The sequence below is a fragment of the Aegilops tauschii genome, chromosome 3 (assembly GCF_002575655.3).
Source record: "Aegilops tauschii subsp. strangulata cultivar AL8/78 chromosome 3, Aet v6.0, whole genome shotgun sequence".
NCBI classification, from domain to species: domain Eukaryota; kingdom Viridiplantae; phylum Streptophyta; class Magnoliopsida; order Poales; family Poaceae; genus Aegilops; species Aegilops tauschii.
The window spans coordinates 13,939,559-13,951,958 of NC_053037.3; the positions used below are offsets into that span (position 1 = coordinate 13,939,559).

At 40.0% G+C, this 12,400-nt stretch overlaps 1 protein-coding gene across 1 annotated transcript; it reads left to right on the forward strand.

Moving 5' to 3' along the window:
* The first annotated feature begins 393 nt into the window (after positions 1-393).
* Positions 394-2,156, forward strand: LOC109773343 (zinc finger protein STAMENLESS 1-like). Its single transcript, XM_020332038.3, has 5 exons — positions 394-528; positions 887-1,005; positions 1,097-1,219; positions 1,310-1,391; positions 1,481-2,156. Coding segments are annotated over exons 1-5 (783 nt in total). The 5' UTR covers positions 394-526; the 3' UTR covers positions 1,938-2,156.
* The last annotated feature ends 10,244 nt before the right edge of the window (positions 2,157-12,400 follow it).

Sequence of the window (12,400 nt, forward strand, 5' to 3'; positions counted from 1 at the left end):
GATCTAGAGGAGGAGAGCGGTGTATGTAGATGTACTAGCATTGTAGGTGTGTGTGAATGTGTGTGACAGGAGAGAGAAAGGGGCGGCCGTGTGCAGAGGTGAACTGATAGAGAACTTTCAGGCTTCTCTCTCTCTCTCTCCACCTAAACCTCTAGTGCACTCTATCTCTACACACCCCAAACCAACACTTTAAGACAGCCTTTCCTCCCCAATGCATTTCATGTCCCCAAACTGCAGTGTCTTTTTGCTTTTGTGTCATGGTACTAAATCATCAATAATACTAGTGCTACTCTCTCTCTCCCTCTCTCTCTCTCTGTCTCTCTGTCTCTCTCTGCACAGTACACACACTCCACACCACTGATGATGTACTGAACACACCACCCCCACCATCACCCGATATATATCCCCTCCCTTTTCCTTTCTCCTCCGGCCGGCCCCTTCCAAAATCTCCATTGCATCATAGAGTGTTCAGTTGTTGCTGTTTCTTCACCTCTCACACCACTGCTCTCTCTGCTCCTGCTCCACCATGTAAGAAGAAGCCTCTACAAGCGCGGCCAACTACCCTCTCATCACTTTCCCTTCTGAAACACTATTCTCCTTGCTGTCTCTTGTTTATTCATCCTCTTCTCTCTTCTGCAGTTCACAACGAACTAGTTGCATATTAGTACACTTTTTCTATCATAAGCTCCTGTTGCCAAACAAGAATGAGTGGATCTCCATGAGCAGCTTGTTTTTTGTGGTGCCACACATTTTTTTGTTCTTATTGGTACTTTAATTGATAGTTTGGTGCAGCCAGTACCACTACTTGTCTGTTGCATCCGAGTTCCTGTAGTGCTTATCATTGTATGAATCTCCATGAACTAATCGATGTTTTCAACTCACAAAGGAGGCAACAAGGGAGCCCCTTGGACTTGAACAATCTGCCGGAGGAGTACGGCAAGCAAGCCGTGGAGAGCTCAACGACCACTGCCGCATCCAGCGCCGCCGCCCCCGCCGACGCAACCAGTAAGAAACTCCAAAGATCAACTATTTCATTCGATTTGAAGATGGACTTGCATAGAGGTACTAACATGTACTTGCAAATGTGTTTCATCAGGGACAAAGAAGAAGAGCATCGGAGGGAAGGATGAGGCCGGCAAGGTGTACCAGTGCAGGTTCTGCTCCCTCAAGTTCGGCAAATCCCAAGCCCTGGGCGGCCACATGAACCGCCATCGCCAAGGCAAGCATCATCTGACAGATCACAACCCTAGCTAGCTGTTACTACTTTCTCTTCCATGCAAAGCTGGTAATCTTACTTTCCTTGGCTCAGAGAGGGAGACCGAGACCCTCAACCGCGCCCGGCAGCTCGTCTTCGGCAACGACACCCTCTCCGCCGTCGGCGCACAGTTGAGGTGCACTGCCTACCATGGCCGGCCGTCTCGATTCTTGAAGAGATTAGGGTTTTTCCATGGCCACCACTGAACTTCTTTCTCTTCTGCAGTTTCAGGGATGTGAACATGGGAGGCAGTGCTCCATCGGTCATGCTGGGAGGAGGATTCAGGGGAGGCCTCACCGGCAGCGGCGGCGGGGTCGTCGGAGACCCGAGCCACCACCCGTTCCGGCCGGTGCACCCGCGGGTGTCGCCGCAGACGCCGCCGTCGTACCATTACCTCTACAGCACGACGCCGTCCGCGTTGAACCCCATGAGCTACCCGGCGACGTACCCTGCCCCTCCCCGCCAGCAGCCGCCCTCCGTCGGCGACTACGTCATCGGCCACGCCGTTTCCCCCGGCGACGCAATGATACAGCAGCAGCAGCGCCGCGCTGCCGGCTTCTCCTCCTGCTTCGGCGCTCCACTCGCCGCGCCACCGTCGACGGCGCCGGCGAACCTGCAGGAAGACCACAACTACAGCTTCGGGTGCGGCGGCCACACCAGAAATGTCAATGCCTCCTCCTGAGTTGATCGATGCAGCTAATTAAGCTATTTAGTGTAAAGAGCCAAGAAATTATCTTAAGAATTTAAGATAGGCTGTTAAGTTTTTGGATATCTCTCAATGAGAGGGAACTGTCTCAGAAGTTTGATTTGCCTTGAAATTCTAGTAGGTAAGCAGTACTGAATATGTTTGCGCTTAATTTGTGACTAATCTATTAATATCGGTTTTTGATTTGTGTGCTCATTTTGGTTTTATGGACTTGCCCCAGTTGATGTTTTTCATTCTACTGTAAAATGTTTGAGAAATTGGGTATTGTTATTATTTTTAATTTAGAAATAAAAAAATTATTCATGAAGGCTCAGTTAAAACAGGTTACACGAAATTGAGTATAAAATAGTTCGGTGAGCATATTTATGTGAAACTAAAGATTCAATACTGTTACATTAGTTGATTTTCTTAACATAATAATACTCCACTGTCAACGACTAAACCCATAATCAGTTTGAATAAAAGAATTAGAATCGATCATTTTGCACTCACTAGTCACTTCATTTAATTGCTCTACCTGGAGACGGCAAATCCAGTTGCACAAGACCGTCAACTTGAGCTCAGAACCTGGCATGTCAATGCCACATTAAACGTGATTTGACATGGGCTCTGCAAGTCAACCAATGTAAAGATGGCAACATTATGAGCTGGCCGGTTCAAAAAACTATAGTGTTTGCTACACTGAAGTACCCTTTGGATTATGTACAGTCCCGTACTACGTGTTCTCGAAAAAGATTATGGGCAGTGCCATGCACATTGACTACCGTTTTTTGATGGAACAGCTAGCTTTCCTGCCGGCGTGCTGTTGCAGCACATTAATTTCTGGTATGCAGGTAGTACTCCATCGGCGTTATCATTTCTGAAATCATCACCATCAAAAGGTCAACAATGCAGTGCAGTGTTTTTTTTTCTCCTCAGGGGCAGAGCTGCATATTGTTTTGCGATGCACGTACATTGATTCATCTCAAGACATGCTTTCACAATATCATAAGTTTATTTGGTTTATGCATAAGTATTATAAACAAATTCTGGGTTATCTTGTTTTTTGGAGACCAGGTCAATACCCAGAACTTCAGCTTTCTAACAATTGATGATATTGCAGGCTATTTAAAACATTTTTTAATGTATTTTTTCATGATAGTTAGAGGAAACTGGCTTAAAAATATCTAAAAAAATTAAGTTATTAGCAAAAAGAATTGTTTGGCCGTAAATTGTCAGAAAAACAGAAACGACAAAACTTAACCTAACAAATAAATTTTCACCAGTTCTTCTGTTATTATTTTATTCAAGACAAGATCAAGGTGGCTAAAGTGATACTTATTAGCATATTAATTTAGTTAAATAGAAATAGTAAATTCCAGTTGTAATTCATTTAAATTTCATATTTGGAATGATGCTATGATTTATAATCTTGACATTTTTATCTTAATTTACTTTTATGGTAAAGGATTTGAAATTTCAATATTAGGTGAGTGTTTTTTACTCTAGTTTGTCCTAGATTCAACAATAGTTTGAATGATGAGGTAGTGTGCTTATTATGAGCAATTTTTCCATTACAGTTCAAGGAAGTTGGTTTCGGAATGTAAAGAACTACTACCACACTAGTTTAAATTGTTTGGTAGTCAATATTGCCAATTAAATAAAACAACAAAAAATTAAGCATTTTTTATCCTTTTTATCTTCCAAAGTATGTTATTATTCAAATATTTAACATTAAATTGAACTGGAGTGGGAACTTTATATTTAGTAATTTATTTAACTACATATTTGTCATGCTATGCTGGTTTTGTAATTTTCAAAGTCTGTTTATCTATGTTATACTTATGTACTAGAGATTTTGGAATTATATATATTGAGTACAATTTTCTATTCTAGTGAGTTCTCGTGGCTCAAATAATTTGAATTAATCTATGTGTAACTTTATACTTTGATTTTCAATGAATTTATGTCGAAGATATGAACTTCTACCATACTTTTCTGTAGTGGATGAAGCTAGCTCATTTGAAACTATGTTTGGGATGCAACCCTTCTTTGAGTCAAGGGCATATAACACTCCATCAAACTCAAGAAGTGGCATAACCGATCAAACTAGTACTGGGCCTCAATGGAACCATTAATTTTTTAAAGGTGGGAATATGAAAATATAGGGTCAAAGATATGACGCCTTCATGAATCCTACAGGATAATATGGAACAACTTGGGAGTACGATTCAGAATTTCAACGAATTTTCGCTGATTACCAAAATATCGGAAAAATCAAAATTTGAAGTCAGATTCAAAACTAATTTGAAAATGAATTTAAATTGTGTCAAGATACATTTAAACTTAATTGAGTTTTGACAGATTAAATTCCGAAAGGATCTCGAGATTTTTTTTTGTGAGATCCGAAATTTTTTAAACCTTGCTTAGAAGTGCACTTAAATCATCGTTGGTAGGTCATCGTTTCAAATCATCAGTTTAGGCCTGTTTGGTTTGTAGGAATTCTATTGGATGGGATTTTCAATGGAAATTTTTTTCTTTGGAGCCCTTTGGTTTGTAGGAAAGAATTGCTATTCCTATGTAGGATAGGAACCAATCCTTCACATTTGAAAAGAAAATAAATAGCCTAGACTTAATGAAAAAAATTCATATCACATACATCAAATGACATCAGTTTATAGGAATGGAGATGTATGTCATGTCACTTTCTATGATTTTCCTATTCTTATGAATCCTATGATTTTTCTATTCCTATGAATTCCTATGCTATTTTTTTATGAATGAAAGGAGGCCTAAACTTTTTCACGTGTGAGCTTCTCCAGCTCCATATCCATCTCCAAGGATCGAGTGGGCTAGGCTGTGGCCACGGTGTGCATGCGCACCTGCCCCTAACCTAGCTATATATAACTAGCTAAAGGCCTGTAGCTGCTAGCTAGCCCACAAAACCCTGCATGCACTGCATGCATGTGTACGCCCAGGCCAACCAAATGACTGGTGGTGCGTGTGTGAGCTTCTCGATGCGTACACATACATACATGTACCACATCTCATATCGTTCGAGTTGTCAAAGTAAGCAAGCAAGCATGCCTGCCTGCCAGCCTCCTCCTAATGCTCCAGCTAGCTCCCAGTCGTACTACCACACCCACACTGGCTTTAATCAGTGAGGCTGCTGCATGCTTCTTCATGTCATGCCCTCTGAATTGAAATTAGCTGCCTGCACCAAGTCGAGCTCCCTAGTCCCCCTCTTTCTCTCTACACATATACACATATATCAACCTGTATTTTATTCTAGCAGCAGTACTATATTTTGAAAGGAAAAAGGGTCTGGAAACCTTTGCAGTTTGCAATGTTTAGATGTCTATGCCAAAGCAGCCACGCGCAGCTACTTGCATGAGGAGTACATATACATGGAGTAAACAATGGCTTGGCATGCAGCAGCAGCTACTGCAGCAGCACTGCATGCCCAACCCTAGGCTCGTAGCTTCTGATCTGCTGTCTTCTTTTATTTTATGATCTCTAGCTGCTGCGCAGCCCCCATTTGGCACACAGATTAACAAGGGGAACAATCCAAGCACATGGAAACAAACCTCCAGATCGCACTTGCAGATCGTTCCGATCCGGAGTGGAAAAGGGGCGGTACTAGTTGACCATGAGTTGCCACGAGGAATGTGGTCGAAACCGGAAAGTGGGGAACAGTAGCAACAAAAGGTGCTTTTCTTCTTTCTTTCTTTCAGAGGAGAAATAATTATTTTTGTCTCGACTAATTAAGTTGTACACAATTTTAATTTGAAATGTGCAGCTACTCAAACTTTTTGGACAAAATATCAACGCCCTAGTTTCCTAAAGTTGAGGGCTTTGCTGGGGCGTTTATCCAAACATGGATGATAGTCACCCTGGTTGATCCAACTAAAAATAAATAGTATATTACCACCACTTAATTATTGGGGAGCTATTGTGACAATGCAAACTAACTTGGCATAAATTTTGACAATTATTGGAAAACCATTGGTGTTCATGAGATTGATGAAATGTAGTAACATGCAAGTGTTAGTTATGATACATTTGCTAGTGTCAAGACTCCAATTAATATTTCTCTAAGGTAGGAGCTAGGTACTAGTATATATGCATGACCTCAGTCGGGTGGTTCATAGTTTGGGTCAGGAAGGGGCCTTGGCCCTTCCTGCATGCGTGAGCATCTCCAAAAAAATAAAAATTAGTGCCATATCAAAAGAAAATTGTTGATTAATGGCTAGTTTTTCTGGCCCAAAGTTCCACACTGGTCTCACTGTAGGTGGTGGGTAATCACCTGGGTTGGGCCAAGGTTTGGTCCGGGCTTTGCAAAGCCCGACATGAAATTGCCAAGCCCATGTCTTGCACAGCTTAAAACCCAATATAAGGCCTTTTCACATAAAAATGTTAAATAGATTATTTTGTAAATTAAACATTTAAATAATTATACCTATTTTTCATTTAAGTTTCAAAAAACTCGCTTAGGATTTTTGTTGGGCTTGCAGACCGGGCTTCAAGTGTATAGGTATGGCTCAAGCTTAGTCGGGCTTTCGGGCTCGGGCCGTCGGGTTGGGCTGCCATGCCCAGGTCTATAGTTGGCATTTATATTGTGTGTGCCAGTTTTCGTCTTTCCTTTATAAAAGGCAACAAATTTATTTGATTTATGTATGAGTCGGCGTTTAGAACTTTTCTTATCTTGAAGGCAAGATTAACATGCATTCAGTTCTGTTTGAGCACCATCCTTTTAGATTTAGTTGGGCATACATATTTGTGTTGGAGAAGTTGATGATAAACTGAACAAATGCCCTGAAAATATAGATGAATAAGCACGAGGAACTTGAAAAACAGCAATGCATGTGCGTGAACTGTGGGCATGTGGAAAGAAACGGGACAGAATGAAAGATGCTACAAGTAGTAGTACCTGCATGACAAGTCTTGCCTTGTCTCTTTTCTCTCCTATAAGTACTCTCCTCTCAAAATTCATATACAAAGAAACAAATACATCAGCCAGGTCTAGCGCTCTAGTTTAGGGTTATCTACTGGGGCCTAGTGGCATCCAGGTACTGCTATTCCATCAAAAGGAAACCCATGGTTTCGGCAAGAGAGACATGGTTCTGACCGTGGGTCCCGTGATACAGTCTGACAGATCGATACAGTGACTCACTGGCTCTGTGGGAAGATACCTCTGGTACATAGGGGGCAGCGGCCCTTTGTGTGCTGTCAATCAGTCTATGGTGTGACAGCCAGCATGCACAACCAGGCGACAAGAACTTGACAATGCAGCTACACTATTTTGAAATGTGTCATTTTCACTAACCAGGCAAAATTGTACTCTATCTCTCCTAAAAAGTCTCATTTCGGGCCTATGTCTAGCCAAACATTCAAAAATGACTATGAGCACCTTACGAATGCTTAGGCGTGGCGTGATCATCAGAAATCATTTGTAAGCCTTTTCTTGTCTTCATACGTAGTACTCAGGGAATTTTTCAAATGAGTTGTAAAGGATAACCCTTTTTTTAGCCAGAAGATTTTGTTCTTGTTGTTGAATATGGTGCATCCACTCGATTCAGCAATTAGCAGTCTGTCTCAAGCAATTAGCAGTTTGCCAAGCTTAATCGGATTTTTTTTATGATGATTAAACAGAATAATGTATTTCTTCGGTGAAGACAACCATGGGATGGTTAATTGTATTCCACATTTTCTAGATGCATTTCCTTGTTACATGTTTTCTATTTTAATTTTAGTCATTACATTTCATTGATGTAAGCCATTAAACCTAGGCATTATATGTTGATATGGCATATTGCAGAGGTCGGGTGTAATTGGTATCTTCGCAATATTAATATATTCCTCTTTTTTAAAATGGCATATTGTATTGCCATTATAGGTGAAGTGGACAGCGCAAACATCTATATGGCCTTTTCGGGAGAAGTGTCTAATGCACAGAGCATAGTGGTTCACGTACAGGAGCTCAAAAACAACCCCCCCCCCCCCCCAATCATTCACAAAATATGTACATGAAAATAGTTGAGTACATGGACACATCCATCGATCACGTAAGCGAATTCTAAATTGAAATTTTGACTCAGAACTTAAGACAGAAAAGAACAAATCATGTTACAAATAATATAGTTAACACAAAATGGACTGTGAAATTGGCCCATTGGGAACTATCATAGATGAATTTTTTGTCGAGCCATTGATTGAACTTGTAACATGTTTGGTGTGTTTTCGAATGAGAACTAAACATAATTTCGAATGACTTTATAGGGGTATTTTCAACCACTGATGCGTCAGATACGTACGTTTCTGACCTTGAACATGGAATCTATATCTCAACTATTGTGAGTTGAAAGTAATTGTCATCTACACTATTACGATTAACCAGACTGAAAAGTGTTTTTTTTCTTTTCCACTTTTGATTAGAGGCGCTAGTTTCCCACTATTACGATGCCTTGTCATTCCACATAGACCAGCCGTATGTGCGGTTTTCTCTGTTCTTTTTTTTTAAATTGCCTTTCTTTCCTTTCCTTTTCATTTTTTCTCTTTCTCTTTTTCGTTTCTATTGTTTCCTTTTTCTATTTTATTTATCATATTTTTTGTATCTTAGTTTTCATTTCTTCGGATTCTTATTCCATATGCTCATCAGGTATTTAGAACAATGGTCATAGTGGTTTTTTTTTAATATTTGTCGTGTACTTTACAAATGTTCATCATGTATTCAAAAAAAGTCATCCTATAATGTATTGTTATTCTCATAAATATGGTGACACTTCCTTTAATTCATATGGATGTTTTCAAATATACATACATCTTTTTAATTACATGAACGTTTTTTCTTTAAAATCATATGCACACTTATTAAAAATATATGAACAATTAATAAAAGTACATTCTAAAAGGATAACAAAATTTTGAAAACAAAAAATGGGAAAATATTTAAAAATTAATGTGTTAGCATGCTTTTGCACCGGGAGACGAGCACCTGATGCTGTTAGGCCTGGGCCCATACGCCCCACTGAAGGTGAGTCCTCGCTAACGGTCGAGCGCTGAGGTGTAGGCTTCGGGCTTACATGTTTGTATATGTCGTTTCCAATTTGACGGTTGCTTGTGGAGGGAATGCACAGATGGAGTGACCAACTAGCTAAAGGGATTTTCGTTTTTGGGAGCTTTTTAGGATGTTTCGGATATGTTTTACCAGTTTGGAGAACCTTCTTTTTCGGTTTTTGTGATTTTGCTGCCTTTTTTCCTTTTCAAGATTTCTTCCAAAAAAAATGTACCCCTAATAAATTATTTTTTGGAAATTTCTTAGAAACTCCATTTTTTTTAATGTTCACATTTTCTCATTTTTTGGGGAAAGCTCACTTTTCGCAAAAATATATTCATTGCTTTTAGACCACCAAAATGAAAAACTTGACCAGATAATAGAATAAACGAAAAGAAATGTAAAAGGACCAAAAATAAAAAACAAAAAAGCTTAAAAAGCCCTAGCAATGCTAAGCCCCAATGAGCCGGCCTAGGCGCAGTGATTGTGTGCGCACCCTCCTATTTGATGCAAAGAGCGTCAAATATGTGATCCCTTTTTCTCATGAAAAATATAGCAGGCCCCTTTGTATACAACATTGTCTCATTTGTCACAAACAAAGAAAGACACTCATCGTTTCTCAAAATAATAAAGACACACATCTCAAAAGGTATCGGGTTCAAGTGCTCCTAGGTTGTTATTTTTTGAGTCTTCCAAGTGCTCCTAGTCCACGCATAGTGCATCTGGACGCGAACAACCACACAGGACAATGTTTCTCAGGCGCGTAGTGGGCCAGCGCACTTTGGCCATTTTATTTAGTTTTGTGCAGACTACTGCATAAAAGGTTGCAGTTGGTTATTTTCTCAAACCTGTATAAAAACCAGCAATATAGAAATTATTAAAACCTTTAGTTTTAATAAAAATGCCCATGATTTTTCAGAAAATAATCTGAATTTTTTTCCAATTAAAAATATATATTAAGATATATGGAAAATCATAATTTTAAAAATGTCATGAATTTCCAAAAAAATAGTCATGATTTTTTCCCTTAAATTTCAGAAAATGTTCCCTGATTTCAAAAAGCTTAATGAATTAAAAGTATGTTCCCAAATTTTAAAAATAATATCCAAGAATTTCAGAATGAAAAAAAGAGAGAGAAATGATATTGAAAACCTGTGAAAACATACACACAAAAAGAGAAATGAAGAAATGTTTTAGAACCCAGGCCATATGTAGGGAGGAAATTGGGATATCCAAACTTGTCCGAATCGGACCCGCCCCATCGTATCACTTTCTCTCTTTCTTTATTTTTCTCTTCTTTCTCTCTTTTCATCCACATTGATTATATGCATTTGTTCGGACAATTTTAAAACAAATGAGGTTTCTATGCATATGTTTTGAATGCATCCTTGGACATATATGGATCAAAATAGTACTGTCCGATTGGACATGCTCTCATGGCGAGCTCCTATTTGAAGCAGGGGTCGGCAAATAGAGTGCAATTGTGAGCCCCAGGATGCATTTTGGGCCGGCCCATGTGGGGGCTAGGCGCTGTTATCTTTTACTTTTTTTCATTTTTTGTTTTGCTTTTTTCCTTCGAGATTTGTTCACGAATCTTGAATCTGAATTTTTTTTGGGATTTAGAAAATAGAATTTAAAAAGTTCAGGGTTTCATAACATGTTCATGAATTGGGAAAAATGTTCAGGATTTTAAAAATTGTTCATGAATTTAAGAAATTGTTTTAAATTCAAAAATGTTCTTGAATACAAAAAATGTTCACTAATACAAATAATGGTCACAAATTCGAAAAATATTCACAACTTCTAATATACTTTGCCATTTCAAAAATATTCATAAATTCAAAAAAAATCATGCATTCATAAAAATGTCTATTAATTTAAAAATGTTAATAATTTGAACAAATGTAAGGAATTCAAAATTTGTTCCTGAATTCATATAAGATATTCGCAAATAAAAAATTTAAAACTTTGAAAAGGGTTCATAATTTTTGAAATGCTCATGATTTTGATAAATGTTCGTGAAATACTAAAAAAATGTTCACAAACTGAGAAAATGTTCGTGAATTCAAAATCATTTACGAATTTTTAAAAGTTTTCTTGAATTTCAAAAAATATTCAGGTATTTTAAAAATATTTGTGTATTTTAAAAAATACGAATTTAAACTTGTTGGAGATTTTTTTTTAAATATGCATGATTCCAAAAAATGTTTACGTATGTGGAAAACAGTTATGGATTTTGGAGAAGTTCACAAATTCAAAAAAGTTCAAGTGTGTGAAAAAAATCCCGGATTTAAAAAAAGTAAGAGAAGAACATAAAAGCAAAATAAACAACAAAAAAGAAAGAAAAACCAAGGGATTAAAGAAAGAAAAAAAAAGTCAAGCAAGGTTCTAAAACCTTTCCAAAACCGGTCTGGAGAAAATAAACGAGCCGATGTGCATGCTCGTCCAAATTTGAGTTGGATTTGTGTCCGCGCAAACAAGTTGCGGACGCTCGCTCGTCCTCCCCTGGCCCATCCACAGTGACACACCATCTCCACTCCACCCTTTCCTTCCCCAATGCATGAACCGTCCCCACCCCCGCCGCCATGGCCGACGCACTCACACTCACCATCGTCTCCATCAAAGCTGCCGCTGTCCCCGTTGGGGCTGCCCGCACTATGACCTCGGTGAAGCCAAAGAAAGAGCTCACCCCGGAACAGAGAGCTGTCGACACGGCGAAGCAGGCCAACCGAACGGAGGAGGGTCAAGACAAAAGAAGAAACCGCCGTCGCTGCTTAGGCACAGGCGGCCACCATGGACACCAAGGCCATCGCCACCAAAGCTGCGCAAGCGACCCTCCTTATGCTAGGGATCATCCGGGAGCCAGCCCTTGTCGCAATCGCTACCGCGGCGGCCAGCTCGGGCTCATCGATGGCCCGCCCGCCCAGGCTTCCGAAGTTGTCCTCTATGTCAATATCATTTCTGACATATAGGTATCTACACGGTCACGATCCAGTAGTGCCCCACTTCTCCACCTTACCTTGGGACAACTCGCCGGAAGTTGGCGATTCCATGGCGATCGTGCGCGTGGTACATCCCATTGATCCCAATGTCGCACCCGTGGCCGGCGAGTCAACCAGGACGCAAAGGAAGGCCCCACGAGTCAACTCCCCTCCCAACCTCCCCGATGCCTGTAACCTGTTTGGTGACCCCGGCGCTGGACAACATGGGGTACGACGAGGGGATCACAACAGACATGATCAATGAGTGTGGCCAGGGGACTCATAATGGTAGACAGGATACTCAAGTCCAAGAGAGTGTCAAACATTGAGAAGGAGCTATTGTTTACGGATGAGCTAAGTCAAAAGGTCTGGTGACAAAAGAGGCGACAAAGCATGAGGATCGGAGCATAAACGGAGGAGGAGGA